The sequence below is a fragment of the Kryptolebias marmoratus genome, linkage group LG3, assembly GCF_001649575.2.
Source record: "Kryptolebias marmoratus isolate JLee-2015 linkage group LG3, ASM164957v2, whole genome shotgun sequence".
Lineage (NCBI taxonomy): Eukaryota > Metazoa > Chordata > Actinopteri > Cyprinodontiformes > Rivulidae > Kryptolebias > Kryptolebias marmoratus.
The window spans coordinates 19,445,656-19,471,350 of NC_051432.1; the positions used below are offsets into that span (position 1 = coordinate 19,445,656).

The 25,695-nt window shown below is 36.7% G+C and overlaps 1 protein-coding gene across 1 annotated transcript in view; it reads left to right on the forward strand.

Annotated features, from left to right (window-relative positions):
• The window catches only part of LOC108231691 (voltage-dependent T-type calcium channel subunit alpha-1I), a 101,733-nt gene that overhangs the window by 50,813 nt on the left and 25,225 nt on the right, over nucleotides 1–25,695 (forward strand). Inside the window, exons 15-27 of the mRNA XM_017408936.3 lie at nucleotides 1,054–1,124; nucleotides 1,382–1,856; nucleotides 2,191–2,291; nucleotides 4,680–4,803; nucleotides 5,400–5,468; nucleotides 14,428–14,606; nucleotides 15,925–16,051; nucleotides 16,999–17,124; nucleotides 18,705–18,794; nucleotides 21,164–21,356; nucleotides 22,270–22,421; nucleotides 23,522–23,631; nucleotides 25,094–25,227. Coding sequence (XP_017264425.2) covers nucleotides 1,054–1,124; nucleotides 1,382–1,856; nucleotides 2,191–2,291; nucleotides 4,680–4,803; nucleotides 5,400–5,468; nucleotides 14,428–14,606; nucleotides 15,925–16,051; nucleotides 16,999–17,124; nucleotides 18,705–18,794; nucleotides 21,164–21,356; nucleotides 22,270–22,421; nucleotides 23,522–23,631; nucleotides 25,094–25,227 — 1,951 coding nt within the window. The remainder of the gene's footprint in view (nucleotides 1–1,053; nucleotides 1,125–1,381; nucleotides 1,857–2,190; nucleotides 2,292–4,679; nucleotides 4,804–5,399; nucleotides 5,469–14,427; nucleotides 14,607–15,924; nucleotides 16,052–16,998; nucleotides 17,125–18,704; nucleotides 18,795–21,163; nucleotides 21,357–22,269; nucleotides 22,422–23,521; nucleotides 23,632–25,093; nucleotides 25,228–25,695) is intronic.

A 25,695-nucleotide genomic window follows, 5' to 3' on the forward strand; every position in this document is an offset into this window, starting at 1 on the left:
GAAATCACCCTTCAGGCTATGAATCAGCTCCATTTAGCTGTTGATGGGGTATTTTTTTTTTATTTTTATTTTTTATTTTTTTGTTTCTGTACTAATCATTTACTGTTGATTGGACTCAATTTGATGCAGTGCTGAGATACAATCAGCTTTCCACTCGGTATAATGGGTTTTCTTCTCTCTTGATGTGTTTTGTCTATGTCCAACAAAGACATAAATGTGAAACAGTTTTGATAAAGAACTGGAAGCTGGTGCACAAATAGAGTTAAAAATCCTTTTAAGGTTCAAACAACATAAACTTCAACCACAAAGCAAATCAGAGTACGCTGCGTTATCTGCTTCCAAGACAACCCTAAAATGTTGTTTTTTTATGCTTTTGTACTGATTGCATTTTTTATGGGGGGATTTGTATAGATACTGCAAACCTACATGGAATATATTATGTGATACAAAGCACAATATATGTATTTCTTTCATATAATTTATTAAAAAATAGTGGCGCTAGTTATAGTTTGTTGTTGTTGGTATTACCTTAACTCAAGTAGTCAAACCAGCAAATTTGTCAGTGAAAAGAATTCTTACTTGACAATATTAAATACATTAGAAACAGCTATAATTTGTCATCCATAATACTGTAGGCTAAAATCTTGATTTTGTTCTAGGTTTAGATTCACATAGCTGCATTTGAACATAAACATTTAAATATAATGTTTGGCTCAGACATTTTGCTAGTTTTCTATAGCCCTTCAGTTGTTACAGTGCATGGGTACTAATTCATTTTTTACAAGTTTTAAAATCTAGAATTTATAGCAATGAACACAGATTTTGAAATAAAAATTAAACACAGTTAGTCATTTTTTAATATTTATTTATTAGTTTTAAACTTATAAAAAAAACTAGCTTCATAATATCCTTAAAAGTTCTTTTTACCTTAGTTATTGTTCACTGCACAGCAACATGTAACAAAAGGTAAAACATGAGTTTATTTATGCTTTTTTTTATGCTGGGCCAGCAGGAGCTTTGTAATTACTGTAATTTGCTTTATGTCTGCTGTAGCGCCATGGCCGCAGTTCCAACTACCACAACTGGGGGCGACCGTTTCCTCCTCAGTCCGGGTGGAGTCGCAGGTAACAATTACTTCTAACCACTAATGAGCTAAAACTTTCAGCTACAAGCTCAATAAATTCTCTATAACTTCATTAAGTCTTAATTGACCAAAATGAAAGCAAGTCTCCTCTGTTGTTTTATGGCCTTATTATTCTCATGACAAAATGCTCAATGTATAGAATACTGTTAAGTTTTTTTTATTATTTATACCTTGTAAGTTGTTCATAAATATTTACTAGCTTTTAATTGTACTTTAAATCTTTTGTTTGTGCCTCAGGTCGAGCTCCAACAGCCTTGGTCGGAGGAGTTATGGCTTCGGTGGGGCTCCTCCAGTTGGAGGCAGCCTTCGTGTCCGCAGCTCCCGCTCCCCCTACTCCTACAACTATGCCTCAGAGCAGGAGTCCCTTCTGGCTCATTCTTATCACTCCCATCATCCTCCTCATCATCATCATCCACCCCCGCCCCCACTTTTCCTCTCCAGGCATTTTGGTGTAAGGAGGGATCGACGAGCTCTTTCCCTGGAGCTCCCCGAATTGCTCCGGACAGGGGGACAGATTCCTGAACCTGCAAGGAGGAGTGGGTCTGGGGCTGGGGGTTCCCCTGCAGGATCTGGAACTGGTAGTGTTTTAGGAGTTGATCATCGTGACTGTAATGGCAAGGCACCGGGCCCCCACACTCATCTGATAACTGATGTTTTCCCTCAAGTCAATGCACGCAAGGACAGAGCAGATCTCGATGAAGAAACAGACTATGTGAGTGCTAGAAAATTATCTGGTGCCTCTTTATAATGGAAATGATACAGTCTCTACATTATAGATATGAAGTGTGGAGTCCTTAGTATCACTTTAATGTCAAATACTTCATCTTTTTTTACAAGCAGTGAATTACTTGGAAGTTTAATATTAGCTTTTTGCTTCTATTATATGTTCCTAGATAACACTTTATATTAACTTTATAAAAAAAGTTCTAATAGAACTTAAACATAAGTTAGCAAATTATTTATTAATTAAAATGCAGATATTGTATTTTTAACCTAATGATGCTGATGGGTTTTTTTTAAACACTTTCCCCCCCTTTTCACTGAAGAGTTTGTGCTTCCGTATCCAGAAGATGATGGAGGTGTACAAGCCGGACTGGTGTGAGACCAGAGAGGACTGGTCTGTCTATTTGTTCTCCCCCCAGAACAAGTGAGTACACATCTTCACATTTTCTTCCATTTTAAAACAAAAAATGAAGTGTAATTAAAAAAGAACAAAGTATGCTTGAAAAAAATGATAATTTTAGACAGGTGATAATGGGATTTTCCATATATACAGTAAAAACAAATGTTATAGCACTGTTCATTCATTTAAGCCTCACCAAACTGTCAGTCCATTTTTTGTTTGGATTTATAAAAGCAGTGACTAACGCAAGTGACTCTGGTTCTTTGAGATGTGTTTGGTCCAAACTACTCCATTTGTGATGTAGTTAAGTTTTGTTATTTATTTATAGAGGTCTGAGGTTAAAGACATGGATTTTTGAAGTAGATATTTAAAATTAAAGTCAATGCAAAGTTTAAACATTAGACTATTTGCTAAAGAACATGAACATTCCTATAAGAGATAATCAGTTTTAAAAAAAACACCAAAAAGGTTGACTAAAATAATGAAAAACGGTTTTATTTTTTTAAACATAATTAAGCTGATGTCAGCAATCTCAAATAGTTACTAGACAAGCATTTTGTCTGCGGAGCTAACATGACTCCTCAGATAAAAATCTCACCTGTTTGGATCTTCGGTATCTGTGGGAAAAATAAAACCCACTGACCTTTGTTCAAACCAGTTAGTGTGGAAGTGAGCCAGAGTTATAAATGCCACAGATTGTAAACTGTCAGAGGGAAAACACTGTGGCAAATTTGGGTCTTCATTTGTATGTGTCTGCTCTGGCAAATTGGCTCTAAAAAGTCTTTTTGTTCAGTGCTGAATTGCAAAAAAAAAAAAAAAGGTATAGAAGTAAAATAAAAGAAGACCAAATTCCTGGAGAAAAAAAACAACAAATGTTTGTGAATGTTCCAAGCCTTTGTGTGCGTAGCGTGGAAGAACAGAGTTTCTGCACAATTTGTCAGCTCACACCAAGAAAACACAAATGACTTAACAAAGTGATGGTGCTGTTTGCTTCTACTACGGCAATTTTTTTTTCTCTGCTCAGACACAAGAAGCGGCTCGTGTTGTGTTTTTTTCCACCAGCTCTTTATTCATTGCTGGTGAAAACTCCCCTGAAAGCAAGAAAGAAAGAAAAATCACTCAGTCATTCCCTCTCTCACTCACCCGATTCCCTGCGTGCTGATAGCCACTTAAGGGAAGCCAGGCCCCAGGACTATGTTTTGGCACGCTGGCAGGTGCCATCTGTCAAGCAAGAGTTTGGTGTGTATGTGTGTGTGTGAGAGTGTGTACTCGCGTTGGGCCAAATTTCTGGTAATATTACGTTGTGTTTGTACATGTGTTCGGAGGGCTATGCATATGCGAGTGTGGGAGTGTGTGAGCATATGTACTTCTCCGCCTTGTTTATGGCTCGTTCCACTTTGTATGCCTGGAACCATATGTGTGTGTGTTTCACTCTAAAACCTCCAAAACCTCTACCTTGGCAAAATTAAAGTGCAGATAGCAGACAAAAGAAACTAAAAGAAGAACAAGACAACTTCAGAAGTTTTATTTTGGGTAGAATAAGTACTTAGGCCTTAAGACTTTACCAGTGATCAATATCAGGGTGTAAGGTGGCCAAATTTGAATTGATAGATAAAGGGACAGCATTTTCAGGTCTGGAGGGAAAGGCAGCCAGATTAGCAAATTGATTTCCTCAGCTGGAGAGCAGGTGCAGCTGTAGGTATACTGTGTTCCATTTATAGTTGGCTAGATCAGATGTGATGAGATGTGTGAGGGCTTCACAGAGGGACTGCTTACTGAATTTGTTTGTTCTTGAGCTTGTAAATCCACTGCCCTGCAAATGCCAAAGGTCCAAGTTTATTGTTGTTTGTGTTTACATAGCAGCAGCCTTCTCGATGTGCAGCTATTTACGATAAAAAAAAAAACAACATTTATTGTAATTGTTAGCATATTGCAATTTCTATGGAGTTTGACCAACACCACCATTTAAACTTTTGGGAAATAAAAAAAAAAAAGGAAAATTTTAAAGTAAATCAATAAAGGCAGAACCTATGGGATGAACCTCACTTGTGTTTAATACACTGTATTTTTTTCAGTTCCCTTCAGATAAGGCCTTTTGGTTCAAAGCATTTTGCAATTTAACTCTCTCCTCTAAGGGCAGATCTGGAAATAACTGCTGTTTAGAAAGTGAACCTACGCTTGCTAACAAAGTGCTTCGTAATTAGACAGAACTTTGAGTTTTTGGTGGCATCTGACAAAGAAAAAAAGGACAGTTTTTTTTTAAAACATAAAATTACATGATTTGTGTAATAGTTGAAAGAATACACTTTTAAATCTCAAATAAAAGCATTGCTTTCGAACAGTTTTGTGAATTAACATCATGCCTTATATATTCAGTTGTCTTCTGCCACCCCTTTGTTTCCTTCTTGTCAGGTTCAGAGTTCTCTGTCAATCCATTATTGCTCATAAACTCTTTGACTACGTGGTCCTGGTCTTTATCTTCCTCAACTGCATCACAGTGGCTCTGGAGAGGCCAAAGATTCTGCAAGGCAGCCTGGTAAGAACAGTAATCTTTCATATGATCTGTCATTCTGCAGGCTCACAGCGATCTCTCCCTACTTCTGCTGGCCACACACACACACACACACACAAGTACTTTTCACTTTTGCATCTAACAGTTATTTACATGGACATCATTGTGCTTCAACACAGATTGTCTCAGTGTAAACTGAGACAATCTGTGTTGAAGCAGTCTGCAGTCCACTGCATCACACCGTGTGTGAAATACAAGATGTAAAACAGACTGTAAAATGTAAAATAATAATAATAATAGAAAAAAATGAGTGTAAAAGTCCACAAGATAGGGTTTGCTTAAACAGCAATTATTTAACATTTGAGGTGTTTCAGATGGTGAAAATTTGCTCAGAAATAGAACACAGACTGAGTAGCTGTTAGCTAAGGTATCTATGATTCTCCAAACTGAAATCACTCTACCTTCTGACTACTGCAGTTTAATACAGACTACTCAGAAGTACTGCATACAACCCCACTGAAAATATGTCTTTTTTTGTCTTTATTTTCCACTGCTATTCTGTTTTCCTTTTTTAAAATCCTCATGAAACTGTCTCTGTTTCCTCTCTTTTTTTACTACAGGAAAGATTGTTGCTTACTATATCCAACTATATCTTTACGGCAATCTTCGTAGCGGAGATGACTGTCAAGGTAAATTTCTTTTATGCTTTTTTCATCATCCATCCATCCATCCATCCATCCTCTGCCTAACCTCTATATTTACATGTTTGATTCTTCCTCCTTCAGCTCCTTCCTTTTCCTCCTCACTGTTTTGCTGACAACTCTGCAGCTTGATAACATAACTGAATTACTAATGATACTAGTGCACATGTAATCACTTGCACTAGTATCATTAGCGATAGACAACTAGATAATGAAGTTAATTAGAAGGCTATCAATCTTCAGCTGGCTTTTAGCTGCTCCTGGACTTCCAATCAGAACCCCCCACCCAAAAATACACCCACCCACATACACACACACACATGTTCTGTTTAATCCACTAATCTGCTTTCTAGAAGCTACAGTATCACCCATTATTACCGCTCCTGTGTCTTCAGGCTTTTTTTACACTGATAGGAATTCTTTAGTGATTTCTTTATGACTGGGTAGGATAAACTATGAGTCCCACAATGATACAAAAATCAAGCATAGTTGGGGTGGTGTGCAGTTCACGTGTGCCTCTAAATGCAGATTGTCCAAGGTTGAACTTAAAAAAATTGTTTTCTGTTGTTTACATACTCATCTCTTTCTTTGTATCTTTTTTTTTACATTCATCATTTTAAACAGTCACACAGTAACACACAAAATATAGTTCTTCCTAGTCTTTAAATAATTTTATATAAGTACTCTATTCCGTTTTTATCACTCTATGCTCCTTTTCCCTCCATTTGTAATGTATTCAAAGAACCTCTGTTGTTATCTTTCCATTTGCTGCTTCATTCGCACTCTCAGATATGGTCCAGCTCTCTTTTTAAGCTCATTATCTTACCTCAAATATAAAAATTGCTATACTGTATTTTTCTTGCTTTTACCCTTCTTTTTTCCTTTTTGCAAATTTACAGTTAAGTTTTTTCTACTGATGGTAATATGCTTCTTGAATCACTGAGGCTATCCAGCCAGATGACTGCTTTGAATGCTCACAAGCATGACTTCCTGGTTAAAAAAAAACAAAAAAAAAAAAACAACTTTTTTGTCACTGAACTTTGGATGATATAATTTTTTTTTTTTTTTCAGTTTGGTAGGTTTAGCTTTTTGGATTGGTTATTTTTTGTTTTGTTTTTATTGTTGCTGTTTTGTTTTCATTATTATTGATATATATTTATAATTCACAGTATTTCCATTTAAGCTTGTATTCTTGTCTTCCCCCATTGTTGTTTATTTTATACTAGAGTTTATTCAGTTCTGATGTTTCTCAGCCATTGTTTCCCCCAGTTCTTCTTGTCACAGCCTCTCACACCTGTTACCCATCTGTCATCAATTTAGCTGCTCTCACTTAGTAATCACCCCTCCCAGGTTATATTGTTCTGTGTTCTCCTGTGTTCTTCAGCCTTACTGTCAGATTCAGCTGTTTCTTGTATGTTGTTTGTTTAATGTTTCCACTTGTTTGTCTTGAGCTCCTGCCTGGTGGTTGTTTTGTTTTGCTGTCTTGTCAGCCTTTTTCTTAAAGTTTTAGTCTGCTGTCTCCAAGTCTGATTTTCAGATTCTCCCTGTACTCGACACTTCTATTGTGCACCAGATAGTAATGGGAATTCTGTCTCCTTCTGGCTCACCTGAAAGACCTGGCTCCCAAAATGGCTCTGTTTGCAAATGAATTGGCTTATATAAGCAAACGGGGAGAGCCTACTCTTGTTTGCAAGCCTTTTTTTTTCTCTCTTTCCCATACCAATACAGTGCTTGATATTTGATCTAAAATTTGCTGATATCATGATGTCATGGTGCATCCAATTAGGTGAAGGTAGGTTATAAAAGGGGGTACAGACTCCCAACAATCTCTGTGCACCAACAGGTTGTACCACTCAACTCATTTTTGGGACCTAATGGTATAATTCTGAACGTGATTGGTTGATTGTACAACATGTGGTCAACGCAATTTAAATAAATGTCAAGCACATCTTTGGACAAGGGAGGGTTAGGGTTTGCAAACATATCAATTTGTCAGAGTTTAATTTGATTTTAAACCCTAATTCATATAAGACTAACAGTTTTTTTTTTTTTTTTGCTACATCAGCATTTTTCTAAACCATATTTACCACCATTACAAAACAGTTTACGTACACATGACTGTATTTGTTTATCCCAGGCGTGTCAAACTCAGGGCCTCAAGGGCCACTGTCCTGGAAGTTTTAGGTTTTTCTGCTCCAACACACCTGATTCAAATGGTTTAATTACCTCCTCACCAAATCATTAAGTTCTCCAGAAGCATGTCCACAAGTCATTCATTTAAAGCAGATGTTTTAAATGAATGACTTGTGGACATGTCATTCATCTACAGCAGGTGTTTTAAAGCAAGAACACATAAAATATGCAGGAGAGCAGCCACCGAGGAATGAAGTTTGACACGTCTGGTTTATACTGAATCCCAAAGGCTAACCTAAAAACAAATAGAAATACATGCCACATAACCTTCCTTTGAATACGTTTCTGCTTCTTGATTGTGTGTTTTGTCTTCATTTATGTCTAAATTTGAGAGTGGCTGTTGAACTGTTGAAATTGTGTCTCTCAATGCTGTTTTTGTTTAAATGACACATCGGCTCTAAAAACCTCATCTGTGCTTTTATCGCCAGACCAACCAGTATGTCTGTATTGAGGGCAAGGCTTTTGTTGTCTTTGATCATTTGGTTTCTGGGAGAAGAATAAAAAGCATAGCTTCATATGAACTTGCCTGTCATATGAGACAGGCTCTTCGAGGCTTTATTTTTCGTGTCTCATCATTAGTATAAGCCCTGTCACTGAATGTCAGAATTGTCAAAATTTTGTGACAGGGTATGCAATTCTGCAAGGTTTCGTCCTTCAGCTGTGTTTGTTTGGTACTGTAGATTCATATCAGTAGTAGTATAGTTGTGACAGCATATTATAACATATCCTAACCCATTCACTGATATTGATTTTAGCAGGACGACTGAAGGTGCCTCATTCAGTAATAATGACTTGCATGGGTCAAAACCCTGTAAGGAAAAAGTAAAGATCCTAGAGAAACCTTGTGACTTTACGTTGGTAGTTTGCACATACATAACCCAGGACTTTGGAGCGGCAGTTTGGCCAAACTACATGACCTCCACTTATTTTCCAACTCACAGCATGTAGTTGGTGTGCTTATTTTGGATACTGCAGTGTTGCATCAAATAGGAGCCTGTAGTGTTTTTATATGAATCTTTTGCCTTTTTATACAAGCTTTTGACATTTCATGCAACCACATGAAAATTAGCATGTCAATTTTAAATAAACTCATTTATTTATTTTATAACTAATACTTGATACCCAATACCTAATATATTTCTGGGATTCTTTTGGCACATATGGACAATGATTTGCCAGCATTCCAGACTCTTGTTAAACAATTTAGAAGAACAGTGAGCTGCTGTGTCAATTTCTCCGTTCTCACAGAGACAACTGTTTTCTGCTTTTACAACTGATGTGATGAAGTGATGCTGCCGAGTGTTTCCCTCATAGCATTCTGTTTCTCAGGGCAAGATCTGACTTGAACCTAAAAAAGAATATTTGTGCCATCCATCCATCCATTATTTATACCTGTTTGATTTTGTGCAGGGTTGCTGGGTGCTGGTGTCCAGGTCATTTACTTTTGTTTTGTGTGTTTATTCAATTTTCAGACTTATACAATGAGATATTTGTATCAGTATATCTCAATTTCCTTCCATCTTTGTTCGCATCATCTTTCTTGCTGCTTATATTGCTCATAATCTGAGGACCTTTGAGGATGTTCATGTGATATTATTCAGAGAAACTGTACAGTAATCTAGGCAGCCCACACTAATTGGACAGAATTTCCTTTCTGAGATGTACTCCATTACCATTTTTTTTCAGCTTCTTACAGCCAGACTCATACAAATACAAGCACACACTTGTATATGAGCGAAATGGATCTCTCAATTACACTACATTGTGGATCTGACCCTGAACATCTATCATCCTCCTCCTTTATCCTCCTATTGTTTTTCTTATTTCTTCAACTTTAGAAGGCAACACATAGATTAAAGGAATTAATACAGTATATGAAGTGCTGTGAAGATGGGCCCAAATCTACATGCTATTGCCCCCCCCCAAAAAAAAATCTGTGTTTTTGTTTTCTTTTATTTTTGTTTGAATGAGAGGTATTTTATCTTGTATTTGGTTGTAAAACTGGCATAATAATATTGGTTTTCACATCTAGACTGTGCAAGAATGTCATAGCTGGCAGCTGCTAAATACCAGCTATGTGATGTAACAAAGTAATTAAACAAGACAAGTGAAAATGTGCTTGCATTTGGAACTAACCTTTAAAATGTAGGTTAACATTTGTTTTCCATTAACCCCAGCTCAAGGCAAGTCATAAAATTTGCTATTCAAAATCTGACTTTGTCAGGGACAGTATAAACTCTACTAACCCCAGATCATGACCAATAAAAGTCACCGGCACAGACTTATAAATGCTTCTTGGCACACTGAGCCTTTCATCTACTAAAACTAATTAGCATGTTTTTCCTGAATGTTTTTTTTCCTCCACCATCTCCTGTCCTTTAGCTTCAGTGCTTCTATTTTCTCTAATATCTATTTTTTTTTTTTGTTTTTCTTTAAGTCTGCATAACACCTCCCTAAAAGATAAAAAACAGAGGCTGAAAGTACCTCAAAAGGTTTCTTGCTTTTTGTGCCTTGTACCGTTACTGAGATTCAAGATGTTCTCTGTTTTGACTTTTACATATTTCTATTTTAAGTGTGAGACACCATGATTCGCATTTGCTAAAGAGCCCTTCAGAGTTCTCACAGCTACTGGTGTATCATCAGACTTCTTCCCATTAGTATTTCTGATGGATGCAACCAACATTAGCTGGTTATATCATTTATTACACTGATAAAATCTTTAACACCAATTTACAACTCAGGATGTGGCAATGAAAAAATATGGCACTGTCTGTTATTATTATTATTATTAGTAGTAGTAGTAGTAGTAGTATTGTTATTTTTGTTGTAATATTGTTGTTGTTATTATTATTAAATTTTATGCATGAAGCCATGTTTCATATAAATAATGTTAAGTCACATAGTCTAAAGCCATGGTGTTAAATTATTATTTTCTGTCTAATGGACCATTAAGTATTGATGATGACATGCAAAATGTAATCTGCAAACATTATTGGGGTTCATTATATTCAAATTGAAGTCACAGTTCGGCAAAAAAGCATTTGAAGTCCAATTTTAAACATCAGCTCTCAAAAACGCTGCAGCAGCAAGTCCAGTAATTGCAGCGTTTTCTGTTAAATCAAGTTGCAAATGGAGTTTGAATGTAATTTAAAATTAAATCTATTGTGACAGACTCACCTTGTGAAGCCACTGACAACGAAAGAGAGGGGAGAGCAAGACTTTGGCACTGTTGGCATTGAACTGCTAGATATCCAATACATCATGTTTTATCAGGGTGATATTTTATCCAGGGAATTTCTATCTCGAAGCATTTCAATGTTTTCAGAAGAGCTTTAGCATAGCCAGCTGCTATTAATCAATCAATCAATCAATCAAATTTTATTTGTATAGCACATTTCAGCAGCAAGGCATTTCAAGGTGCTTTACATAATTAAAAAACAAAATAAAAACAGCATGTGACAATGAATAAACAGTAAGAAAGAGACAAACATCAAAAACCCACACTCTAACCCTAATTTAGCCATAAGCAACTCTAAACAGGTGGGTTTTAAGTTGAGATTTAAAGGCACCCAGTGTTTCAGCTGTTTTACAGTTTTCTGGAAGTTTGTTCCAAATTTGTGGTGCATAGAAACTGAAAGCTAATAACTGGACAGACTTGTTACTCGATATCTAGTCTGTCAAAATGTGACTAAAGACCTCTCGAACCAGACATGACAGGGACTTATGTATGATGAAATTACTTCCTACAGTGACTTTTGAACAGTGTTAGTTATAAAAAACATTGTGTTCTGCTTCTGTACAAAACAATTATATTTTCTCTGCGTCTGATTGTCAGACTCTCCTTCTGTCTCTCTATTCTTTATTATTGTTATCATTATTATTATTATAGACATTTGACGCCAAAGGTTTTTTTTTCTTTTTTATATTTACAGAGGGTTTCTTTGACAACAGTTGACGTGGCAGTATTTCTTACAAAGCTTTGTCCGTCACTGCTTTGAGATACTGTGGTGTCAGTTCTGGTGATTTTTATAAGCTGATATATGATGTTAGGAGCTTCCAGTGCAGGTTTATACAAATGTTCATGTAGGCAGCAAGCAGAGTTTGGCTAAAGTCTTAAAATATCGTCTTTAAAAGCAAAGGAGTAAGAAGAGTTTAGGATAATGATTTGTCCTCTAACATCATCTCATCTCCAAGTCTTAAAGAAATATACCAGTGAGATTCTGAGAAAGGTTTTCTATTATGTAAAGTGCTGTAATGTATATTTTGAAACAAAGTATCACTCTCTCTCAATAATTTCTATAAACAGAATCCTCTGTGGAGCATTTTGCAGTAGGTCTTGATGTAGTTTTTGGAAGAAAGAACAGCCTTTTTAATTTTTATTTGATATTGTTTTAAAGCCTTTTTATTAAGGTTCATTGTGATTCAAGAAGTAGCCTAATTGTACTGATGTTGAAATGGTCATTGCATTTTTAACGCTGGATTTCTGTTTAACTAATTTTGGTAATGACAATAGAGAATTTTTACAATTGGTTCAATAATATCAGTATGACTCACTCACTAGTACAAGATTATTTTTCATCTATTTGTCTGTGAAAGCAAAGTGGTTCGTTTCTATTGAGCTTTACAAAAAGATTTGTTGTATTTTCAGTGTTTTATATCACTAAAGCCTAATAGTTTTCGAGCTGACCTTTCAGTTGTGAAGCTGTTTCTTTCTGAGTTTAAGGATGTTTTCTTTAGGTGAAGAAAAAAAAGCAGTTTCTTCCTGCAGAATAATTGAAATTATGTTTGTTGTATATCATATAAAAAATATATATGGAAGAGGCTGATTTGAACAAATCCTACTAGTGGCTAAAGAGGCCTGGACTGAAGGACAGCACAGAGGCACTAATCATGGCAGCTCAAGAACTGGCCCTCAGGACAAGAGCAATAGAGATAGGGGTCTATCATACCAGGCAGGACCCAAGATGCAGGCTGTGCTAAAGATGCCCTTGAGACGGTCCAGCACATAATTGCAGGATGTAAGACGCAGGCAGGCAAAGCATACAGAGAGCCCCGTAACCAAGTGGGCTGGGATAGTGTACAGGAACATCTGTGCCGAGTACGAGCAAGAGGTCCTGCAGTCAAAATGGGATGCTCCACTGAGAGTGGTGGAGAATGGCAGGGCTAAGATACCGTGGGACTTCCAGATCCAGATTGACAAACATGTGATGGCTATTTGTGATGGTCGACAAACTACAGAAGAAGGCAGCGGTGATAGATGTAGCAATCTCAAGCGACTGTAGTAACAGGAAGAAGGAACACAAGAAGCTCAAGAAACCCCAAGGATGAAAAAGGAAGTAGAGAAGTAGTGGAAACTCAAGGCCTCAGTGGTGCCAGTGGTCACTGAAGTACTCCAAACTGGAAGAGTGGCTCCAACAGATCCCAGGAACAACCTCAGATATCTCCATCCAGAAGGAACAGCTGAGATACTAAACAGAACCCTCAAGCTCCCAGGCCTCTGGTAAATGATCTGAGCTTGAAGTGAAGTTATTATTGAAGTTGTTGTTCACTACTAATCACTAATCCCAGATTTTTTTTTAGAAGAACAGTCATCATTTCATACATCTTTATAGACATTTTTTGGAAGTTTCAATGTGATAAAAAGGTCACTCAAAGCTGCAGCTGGTATGTGTGAGATGATGGCACACATAAACCTCTGCCATGCAATATTTCATATATCCTCACCAACACCCTTAAATCTTAGCACATTTTTTTCGCACTCTCTCTGAGTCTCATGTGCCTTTCTTCCCCACCCTTGATATGTGCCTTCATTTATCTGACTGATAGCTGTTTCACACTTTACTCACAAATCTTTAACACCACCACTTCACTCATATCCTCTTTTCCTTGGAGTGTTTTCTATTTTTCATTAGGTCCCCTTTAGAGATTTCAGAGTGAGGTCTTCCACTCAGGTGCAAGCAAAATAAAACTGATGTTTAACCAGAGGGATAAAACATGTGCAAAAGCTTTCTTTTTTAATATTTGTGTGTCTGGGTCTGTGTCCTGTTTGGGAGTTTAAACAGGACAAGTATAGGCAATTGATTTAGTACCAACTGTATCCGTAAGATAGCTCAATGTCTGCAATCCACAGGCACAATGTTTCAACAGAAATGTTAATTATTTTGCTTAAGTTTGAAAAATAATATTTTATTTCACTTGTAGTGCACTTGGCAATAGCCAGTGCTGACATTAAAAGCTAATTAACTGAACAAACAAATCTGCACGACTTTGATTTTACCTTTGCATCATCATATTTACATTTTAAACATACAAATTTACAGCAGAAATTCTCACTTTTAATATCTAACAGACATATTTTTGAGTTCAGCCAGCTTTCGTGTTCCTTCCTTTGCGAATTGCTTTTATTTTTTCTTCTTCCCTGCATCCTCTCACTCCTTTTGAACATTCACTTTCTCATAATGAACTGCAGGAGCTGGTGTGTTGCTTGTCTTCTTTCTCCTTTCTTCCTTCTTAGGATTTTAACTCTTTCTGACTTCACAGTTCTTTCACTCTGCCAAACACCTCCTCCTGTGTACGTCTTTAAATATTCTTTTTCTTTTGCCACTAGGATAAAACTGCTGTGAAATTAAAAACCTATGTGAGAATCTAAATAGAAGTGTAAATATCAACGAAGTGTGTGTCTGTGGGGTGTCCATGTATGTATCCCTCTTGTTGCTGTTTGTTACTGTTGGATCTGTCTTTCGTCTTCTGCCAGGTTGTGTCCATGGGTCTGTACCTGGGGGAGACAGCATATCTGAGGAGCAGCTGGAATATTCTGGATGGTTTCCTGGTTTTTGTGTCCCTGATTGACATTGTGGTATCAATGGCGGGAGGGGCTAAGATCCTGGGGGTTCTACGCGTTCTCAGGTTGCTCAGGACTCTTCGTCCTCTCAGGTTAGAAGGACAAATTGTCATGTTTTATTCGTCTTTGCCTAAAGATGATAAACATTTTATGTAATGTTTAATTTAGAGTCCACTGTCTGTTAAAAACAACTTGCATTAAAAAAAGTGAGTCTAAATAGTAGAGATTGCAACAAATGTCTTTCTTGATTCAAACAAAAACTAATAAAAACCATCCAACAGCACCTCATCTTTCTGAGCTGTTGCCTGGCAACGTGCTGAGACTTCAACTATTGGTCCCAGTGAAGCAAAAATAGTCTGGGACATAACCCTCTGTCAGATAGGGAGCTATCCATCCATCCATCTATTAGCTTTACTCACCTAATCCTTTTGAGGTTCATGAAGGGCCCGAAGACTGTCCAGACAACACCAGGCAAAAGTCAAGGTTCAATCTGGACAGTCCATCACTGGGTCAACACTGAGAGGACAATCTGACTCAGTCGATGTGGACTGTTAGTGAAAGCCTGTCAATTAGCTGATTTTTTTTTTTTAAACCAGATTTTTCCTGTTCTTCAGCTATGTGCTAGTAGTTTCTAAAGCCTTTTTGTTGTAAGAAACCTACAACTTCCAGGCTTTAAGCTGCAAATTTCAAAGATTTGAAAATTTGAATGGTTTTACATTTGACATCTAGCAGAAACATACAGTTTGTCCACAAAAATCACCAAAAACAAGTTTTATTTTGGCCTCAAGCTTACACAGTCAGTGTTGCTGTATCCTGGGCGCAGGAATTAGACTGAGAGATAAACGTAAACAGCCAGAAATGTTTAGTAGAACATTCTCCAGTGCTGATCCTGTACTATGGACATAGGTCGTGTAATGAAAAATTCATCAGTCTCTCAATCCTATGGACAATTTAAAATCACCAGGAGACTGAAGTGTCCAAACAAAAGTCTCCAAGGTGCAGGGAGAAAAAGCAAACTTGACACACAAAGACCCTCACTGTTTAACTGTCACAAATACCTGAGATTGTTTAAATGAATATAAAATAAACAAACTGTGGTGAGATTTTGAATTGCTATAGGCAATTTTTGATGCATTGTATCTTTGTAAGGTTAACTGTTTTGTTCAGTGTTTGTATTCAATGCTATCCTCTCTATTCAATGTGAGGTACTAAATCTGCATACCTTTTAAGAGAATTAAAATTTTTTCTGACTTGTTGCTTTGACAAAAATAAGATATATTTTATTTCTTTCATTTTTTATTGTTTAATGTTCTACTTTATATTCAAGGAAAATGCTGTCTTTTGGGTTCTCCTTCTCTCTGTACTTTGTCACATTTGTTTTTTCTCTGCCTTTCATCACATGGCTCCCAGAGTGATCAGCAGGGCTCCAGGGCTGAAGCTGGTGGTTGAGACTCTGATCACTTCCCTCAAACCCATTGGCAACATTGTCCTCATCTGCTGCGCCTTTTTCATCATTTTTGGCATTCTTGGTGTTCAGGTACAGAAACTGTTTTTATGAATGCTTTAACTTCCTCTCTAACTCTTATGGATTAAGAATTTGACTGCAAAAGCTATGACCGCTTGCCCATCATTGTCCTGCTGGAAATTTAAACGCAAAGGGCATAAGCAAGTCAAAAAGTGTATCTGCATCAAAAGCTAAATTTAAAAACTGGACTGTTAAAAACATACCAGTCTCTCTGTGTAGCCAGAAAGGACCTTATGAACCCAAATCCACAAGTTAAAGATACAGTAAGTGTATGTCTAAGAAATTACCATCTAGATAACTGATAGGTGGACATAAACCTCTAAGACAGGGGTGGACAGGACATAACACAATTGCAAGTCTTGCCATTACATAAAGAGTTAGTTAACATGTGAGTTTATGTCACAAACAAAGCCAAACATTTCATAAAAATCATGAATCACGATGTTCATTACTGAATTACCAGAAGTTGTAAATTAGACTGATATGATAATACATGAGTCATTATGTGTCCGAACTGCACAAACAGCTAAAGAGTAGTTTCTCATTTTTATTTTATTTTTTCCTTCTTATGGATTGCACATCTTGCAGACGCATAGCTGACTTGATTTTCTGTTTTCCATGTAATTCCTCTTAATGTCATCTTATGCTTTTATTCTCTCTGGATCCAAAGTTATGTATTATTTTTTCTATCATTTCTTTTTTTCATGTGTTGAATATGAATGAGCAATAACAATATATTTTCTTAGACAAATGAGAAACTCATTGTTGATATCAAGAGCTTTTATAGTCTTCAACTGAGCACCATTCACACATTCATTACAGATGCTAATTACGAGATTACTTCAAAAGCTGCGTAAAAGAAGTGGCTGTGCACACAAGTGTTTTATCACAGCTTCATCAGACTAGGTTTTTGTCTGTCTCTCATTCTTTCTCTTCTGAATGTGTGTTTTCCTTCCTAGCTCTTCAAAGGGAAGTTCTCTTATTGTGTGGGTTTCGATGTGAAGAACATCACTAATAAAAATGACTGCCTGGTTGCCAACTACCGATGGGTTCAGCACAAATACAATTTTGACAACCTTGGACAGGTACAAAGAAAAAAAAAAAAGCTTTTCTGGAATCATGTCTGCATTGTTTGAAACCTAAACATGTTATATCATATTGTTATGAGAATAATTAGAGCATTTATTTTAAAATATAGGTGTGTATCTGCACATTTATGTATCTGAAATGTATCTTAATAAATAATAAATTACCCCAACATGAATAATGATGCAATTTTCAATCCATACCATCTTATGACTGTTTACAAAAATAGGCTAAAACCCTATTGAGATTATATACTGATCAGCTGTATCATTGTGACCATCAGGTCTCTCTTTTGCTTCTAATCAGTGCTGACCCACCAAAATATGGACTTTACTACACCACAAAAAGATTTATGTGGGATTTCACAACAAGCTAGATGTTGTTTGGTTTTACAGGACAGTTGCTTCTAATGTCATACAAATGCTCAAATGCACTAAAATCTGCAGTATTTGGAGACCAAGTCAGCCCATCAAAGTCAATGTGTTCCTCTAACCATACTGGAACCATTTATGTAATGTAGTAAGGATCATTGCCTTGTTGAAAAGGTCATTGTCATCATCAAAATGTCCTTAAGCGTCTCAGTAGCTTACAAGTTTCCCACCATGCATTTTTTGGGGAAGTCCTCTCAATGCAAACTATGCACACCAACCTGAGTAGCCTCATCAGACACGGTCATCCTCTTCACCTCTACAGCTGATGCTCAGAAGGCTACAATAGGTATTATTGGTGGTGTAAATGGATCAGCAATGACAGCTTAATCAGCCTACAAAGTTTGAAGTATTGTTTTGACACTTTTCTATTACAGCCAACATTAAGATTTGCTCGTTTTAGCTAGGATTTTTCATCTTTTGGACCAGAAAATATGAGCCAACCTTTCCTCCCTAAGTACATCAGTATGCCTTGACTGATTCCTCCTTTTGACCACTTTTAGTAGATCCAAGGAAAGAACCACTGTCAAACAGGAACATCCCATAAAAGCCGTCTAGCCAATAAAATATGGCTCTTGTTAAACTCTGTTGGTGTAGATTCCCAAGTCCAAATCCAAGTCACCAGAACTAAGTTTTTAGATAGAGCTCAGCTGGATTTCCTTTGTTTTCTGCAGTTGTTTAGTTGTACTGTTGCCTGTTATTCAGAGCATTTAGTCTTCTCAAACTATTTTATATCTTTGGGCTCCTGCATGATTTTTTTTTCTGTTTACAACTCATCAACTTCAAGCACATGATGTTCACTTGCTGGCTGTTATTCAAGTAGAGATCTTTGCAGAACAGAAGAGGGCATCTCTCAGTCGATATATCCCTCCTCTGCCAAGTGCCATTGTAATGAAATATCTGGAGTTTTGCATCTATCAATGGTCGCAATGCTATGACTCATCAGTGTAGGTGCATGTCTATTCTGTCACAGAGTAATTTCACATAATAGCTATCTATTTTTGATAATAGCATCACTTAAAAGTATAAGTACTCCATTATACAAGTGAGGTTTCCAGTTCATAACACTGGTAAGAACAGTTTGTAACAAACAAATAATTCAGATTATTAAAAAAATTATGTGTATTTTGCTCGTGTATTTGTGTCTTTAGGCTCTTATGTCCTTGTTTGTGCTGGCATCAAAGGACGGCTGGGTCAACATCATGTACCATGGACTGGATGCAGTGGGAATTGACCAGCAGGTAATAACAAATACAGCCAGAGTTCAGTGCTCTGCTTTTAATTTCTATCCAACTATTTTCTACCAGTGGGTCCATTTTGCAGTTTTGGCAGGCTTTACAAAGTCTGTGAAGATTTCCAGTCCCATCTTCTGCCTCCTGTTAGGGTATACCATGCTTTCTTCATCCAGATGGGAGATAAAATTCCCTCCTCTGATGTCTACAGAACTTCTCTATGTGGAGGCTTATCAAAAGGCTGTTACACAAGACACCTCAGTTTGGGACTTAAACACCTTCTGGCCACCTCAATGTGATTTCTGAATGGACCGAGGCAACAAGGGAGGTCAAGGCCAACCCATTTCTGATGCGCCTTTATGCCACAAAGTCAAAAGTTAACGGAGCCAAAACGATCAACATGTAAAAAAGTAGGCTGGCTTTGCGGCTCAATAATGTAATGACGTGATGGCACATGGTCTGAGCAACCACCCATTCATGGATTTAACCGACAACAAACAGATTTTCACAGTCTTTTCACCATAAACAATTTTCTGATTCAAACACATAAGAAATTATCTAACAGTGCACAAATGTTTTTAATGATAGTGGCTATAAAAAAAATACATATCGTGTTTGAATGAGTTTAATTGAAAATATGTTGGCATCTATGCAGAAAAGTAGGAATTGTTCTAGAGGAACTAGTGTCCTCTCTGCTGGAGGACTCCTCACTGCTTTTCAACCCTACATTGAGTGACTAATCCCATTTACACTCCCCATACACACTCTTTCAAAGCTCAAATTGAAAATGTGTCTCTCCTCTCTGGCTTGATGGCACCTGCACTAGATTTTTGTTTCCTAATGATTCCTTTGAATAACTACTGCTACACCTTCTCATTCTGAAGTCTTTTTTTTTTTTGGCCCCCAAATTGTCTCCCTCTGCTGACTGTCTCTGTTCTCTGCCATATTTTGTTCCTGGAGGGTTCTACTGATCTTTTAGACTTGTGATGGACATAAAGTGGCTTTCTTAATTGGAGAACTGAGAGGGAGTTCAATTCAAAATGCAAATGCTCCTCAAAAAAACTATTGATTGTGACACTGCAATAAATGTACTAGTTTTTAAACAAAAATGAGCAGGCTTCCTAAGCCACATGAGTGTTTAGTCACAAACTATAAATAACAGCAATGAGTGTAACGATTTCTGTGAATGAAAGTCTAAAAACTTTTCTGATTTGTAAACATAAATACAAACAGCCTATTTTAGTAATGCAGAAAGCAGTCATCCACTAATAGCATCATGTCACAAACAAGCAGACCTGTTGAGAATCAGGAGCCTGTAATTAACCACATGCAGGCGCAGCATGTTTCTTTTAGCTTCAACACAGATCATATAAACATGACCGCGATTACAGGTTTAATTAATATATTTAAGTTGAGCTTCTTGTCTCATGTGCAAAAACATTGTTTATCAACTTTGTTTTGATAACAAATAGCAACTTACTTTAAATTTATATTTAAATGTGTTATTATTTTTTATATTATTACTGTAAAAGTTTGGTTTACCTTTCATATTGTAGTTTTACTGTTATCATAAATACAGCTGGAATTTTTTCGGCCTTAAAAAGTCAAAGTTTACTAAGTAATGTTGCTGATCTGAAGTCCAGTGTTGTGATTGGGTTTTTTTTTTTTTTCATTTTTAAAACTTTACTACTGACTAGTAATTAAGTAACGCCACTTCAAACATTGGATTGAGATGAAAAATACAACCAGTGTTGGAATCTAATATGCCTTTGGAAAAAAAAGAAAAAGCCCCCAATAGATTTTAGCTCTCATTTCTCACCAGTCCAGGTGAGAATATACTATCCAGTTTTTGATCCTTAACATTTTTTTGTTTTGGTTTACTTTGTTCACTTTTTCCCAACCTATTAAATAATATTAACAAGGATCAAAAAATGAACAATCACATTTTTTTTTTCAATTTTGAGATAAAGCTGTCATTATTTCCTGAGGTTTTAGCAAAATCTTACTAAAAGGTTTCTCCACCTTAACTTTAAATTAATTAATTTTAAATTAATTTTAAATTTTTTTTTTTAAATTAATGCTTCACTTTTCAAAAAAAAATACTATGGCTGTAGTTTCTTTGTCTGCATCTTCTTCCTTGTGCTTATTTAATTAATTAATTTATTTTTCTTTTCATTCAATTTTTCCATTACCATTTGTTCAGGAATTATTCTTCCTCAGTACCTGAGACATCATAGCTATATCCAGCTTTGTATCTGTATTTAGAGTTTCCTGCCGGTACTGATCTTTGCTTTCTTACTCCCTTGAACAAAGCTCTTTTTCGCCCCCCTCCTAGTCATTTGTCATCTCTTTCTTTTCTTCTTCTTCATCTGCCCCAGCCGGTGACCAACAACAACCCGTGGATGCTGCTCTACTTCATCTCCTTCCTACTGATTGTCAGCTTCTTTGTCCTCAACATGTTTGTGGGCGTGGTGGTGGAGAATTTCCACAAGTGTCGGCAGCACCAGGAGGTAGAGGAGGCCAGGCGACGAGAAGAAAAACGCCAGCGCCGCATGGAAAAGAAGAGGAGAAGTAAGAACCAGAGGGGAAGATAAAAGTACAGAGAAGAATGTGCCACTGACGACATTTGGGAGGGAGTTGGGCCTTTGACACCAAGAACGAATTAATGAACAGCTCTTGAACTTATAACATCTAAAGAATATAACTGAAAGTATGAGTTTGAAAGAAAAATAAAGGAAGTGAAAGAGCAAGATGAGTCAGGAGTGGATAGGGACTGAGGGGCTCATTGGATAAGAATAATGGAGATTAGTTTGATGAGAATAATAGTCTTCTAAGTGGTGGAAAAACAAATCAAAAGAGGATATATAACTCAAAGACAGCACCAACAGGATACAGTTAAAAAATATGTTTAAAACAATATACTAATTTCTTCTATACATTTTTGCTATTTCACAGTGGATTGTGTTTCAACAAGCTAGTTACATAAGATAAAATACTGGACTTGAAAGCTATGAAAGCATAAGCAGCTTGTTGCTTAGAATTCAGATGGCACATGCTAAAGACTTATATTATTACTGGAAATGAATCATTAATTCAACTTATTTAAAGCTGCTTAAACCCCCCTACACATTTATCTAACTTTCCATTTCACATTAGCTCCCAGTAAACCTCCCTGTCGGCCTTTTTCTTCATTTGCTCTGCTTCTTATTTTTCACTTTTGAAGAAGCCATTTGATGAATCCCCCTGTTTGCGCTGTGCGTTCCTCCTACTCTGCTTTCCTATGAATCATAATGTTTATTTCTCATTTTTCTACTTTTTATTTAACTTTGCACAATATAGACTCTTCCCTAACTTTTATGACATTATACTTCAGTTTACTTTTTTTTCTTAGCTTTGAGTCTTATTTTGCCCTCCTTGTTTCTTCATTTAGTCTGATCGTTTGTACATATGTCTGTCATTTTATTTTTGCTTCTTCCCCGTCCAGAAGCCCAGAAGCTGCCATACTATGCCTCCTACGGTCGTACCCGCCTGGCCATTCATGCTCTGTGTACCAGCCACTATCTGGACTTAGTAATCACCTTTATCATCTGCATCAATGTGATCACCATGTCCCTGGAGCACTACAGCCAGCCACAGGTGAGCACACTTTTTTTTCAGGTTGAAGGGATGACAGTAGATTAGACTTCTTAAGGCTTTCTGATGATGTTTGAAAATTCCATAGGCAGGATGGATTGATGCGAGACTAAAGATACATCAACAACACCAGTTTATGTTCTGATTACAAAAAGTAATTATTTGTGGATGCTGATGCTTTTAATTTACTGTTCATTTTTTCTATTCTAAAAATTGATTCTCCTACTTGTTTTATTAGTCTTTTTTTTATGTCAACATAACATGTTGTGGAGATGTTTTATTTTTGTTCTGTTTTGATTTGGGATTTTTGACTGCATGCATAAACAATAACAGCTCCAGGTTAACAAGAATGCAAAAATTTTGTCTGATTATAGGCTGCCCTTCTATAATAACTCAATACAATCCGAGACAAAGAGGGCATCTTTTAGCCTGAGTTTCCATAACTGGACCTACCTTGATCCTGTGTTCAAAAAATAAAGGAAACATTTATTGAATTGTTTGAGTATGAACAATTTAGCAGTTAGGAGTATCTTATAAAGTGATTCTTCAAGTATACTGCCCTGTTAATGTAAGGGACATTAACAGGCTGTTTAAAGCAGATTTAGGAATAATTTCGGTCCAACGCTGCTACATTCTTGTTGCAGACAATCCATGACACACCTACCTTTTTATTTCATTATTTATAATTTCATAAGCAAAAGAATCCACTTTTCTCCATCTACATTTGAATAGGATTTAAACACGAGTTGAATATCTCATCATTACCAGTGCAAATAAAAATGTCCCCTGTTTCCTCCCCAGAGTCAGATATAATTTACTTGTCTGTCTCAATTAAGCTTGCTTCTATTTAAAGAGATTTGTTGGCGAGATAATTTTCCGCCTCTGAAAAAACACACACACAGAACAGCCACGCTCGTAACTAATTGCTGTGGTATTTTCTGACTGCAGAGCTGGTATTAAAAAAGTAAAACAAAAACACACAAATAGTTAATGGGATGAAGTGAACAAAACGAAGGTCATAAGAGAAAAGTATTATGAAGACTATTATTGATGCTGTCTTCTTTTTCTAACCTCTGTCTGTTTTTAAATCCTGCTACGTTCAGTCTCTGGAGACTGGGCTGAAGTACTGTAACTACTTCTTCACCTCCACCTTTGTGATTGAGGCCTCTTTGAAGCTGGTGGCCTTTGGATTTCGGCGCTTCTTCAAGGACAGGTACACTTCCACCTACAGGAATATTCTACCTTATAGATTAGGGGTACAATGTACAAAGCAGATTGTTTGTGTTATTGTGTTATTTATTTGCTGCAATGTAACTTAGTAATCTTGGCACTGTTTCTAGAATTGTTTGGCGCTGTAATGCTGCCACAAAGGTACAGTCAAAATAGAAAACAAGATATGGAGCACATGCATAAAACTTGCGTGCACTTGCAACAAGTGAACACAACAGGAAGAAGAGGATGCCCTCAGGTCATAGGTTAGATTAGAGGTGGAGCTATGACTGCATCATTTTCATACGGTTGAGTTTTGACTATCTTCACAAAAACGCAAGAGTGGCATTTCAAGAGTTTGCCACTTAAGCTCATTTTCTTTTTAAACAAGGTTTTAAGGTTTCCAAAACATTGTTTTCATAAGGACACAGAGCTGAAACAATAAAAAAATAAAAAATCTGCGTATTCACAAAAAGCGTTCCTGTGTGAATGGCCTCATAGTCTTAGCTTGGATCTCTGTTTCAGATTTCACTGCACTATGGTGTCAAATTTCAATATGCAGGATAGAACCAAAGGCTTTATTCGCTTAACATCTGAAATAGGCACCATACAACTGCAGCCCACTGTTTTCTGGTAGTGATGTCACTGTTTTGATACTTCATTTTTGGCAGCTCAGAAACTAGAGCACCTTGTTTCAGAATCAGGATACGTGACATCAGTCATGATCCTGCTGTCGAAAGGAGGTTTCACAACATGTTTTTGTAAACCAAGTAGGTTTGCTGGCTTAACCAAACCAAGCTGTGTCTGAGAACTTCTAAATAAATGCAGAACCGATTTTAAAAAATTCTGTTTTTATACTGTGTTTTATTCTTCCAACACCCCGTTAACTTTCAAATTTAATTAATTGTTTGTGGGTCTTGCTGCTTTTTTTTTCACAAACAAAAAAATATGCTTAAAAGGTACCCACTGCATTGAAATGTAACAGCAAAGGCTCCTGATGAAGTGTTAGCATGTGATGAGTAGGATGTGAAACTGTTTTGGCTTGTAGCATTTTTCGAGATATTCATCATGCAGGCTGGGTAATTACCTTCCAAAATGCAAATAGAAAACATGAATTTGAGATGAAATGTTTTGAGATGACGTTTGATTTGCTGTTGGAGCTCTCATTCCATTATTCAATAAATATTCATGGCTGGAGCAGACCTTCAAGTGATGGTGGGCTGTTTAGCCATTCCTCTGTCAAGTAGGAGAGTCGTGCTAAGTTTTCACAAAGTTCATGCAGAGCATAAATATTCATTACAAAATTAAAATAACTCGGCCCTTAATGTGTTCAATTATGAATTTCCAAGCTACATTATGATTTAGGAATTCCTACTCATCTCCTGTTTAGGGTACACATCAATATTTAAGTGCCATAAGTGCCTTATGGGTTTTGATAAAGTTGTGGCGTGTGCTTGTATGCCCAGGTGGAATCAGCTGGATTTGGCCATCGTGTTGCTGTCTGTAATGGGAATCACTCTAGAGGAGATCGAGATCAACGCCTCCCTCCCCATCAACCCCACCATCATCAGGATTATGAGGGTGCTCAGGATAGCCCGAGGTAAACCTGAACACACACACACAAAATAAAAACTTTTTTTTTTCCAAGACTTAGGATAACTAGGGTTTCACAGGGGTCAAGGCCCAAAAAGTTTATACTGCCTTACAAAGAATTGCTGTTTAATTCTATTATTTAAGCAACAATATTTGTCCAGGTTAATCCTGGTCAATAAAAATACTGTGTGTTCACTTTTAAAGGTAATATTGTGCATTTCTATTGACTATTTCTTATGGTTTTAAGGAATTGGGTTTTGATTTTTGAGTTTGTTTCATTTGGATTACTCTTAGTTGTCTCTTCATTGTGAAAAACAATTTTTCAATCTTTATTTTCTGGTTTTATTTTGTTGACTCTGTTTGCTCTGCTTCCTCGTCAACTGGTCTTGACTTTCTAATCAGCACACCTGTTCCTTTTGTTATTATATCCCTCCCTAAATACAATATGTCTGTCGGTTTTCAGTTCCTCCATTTA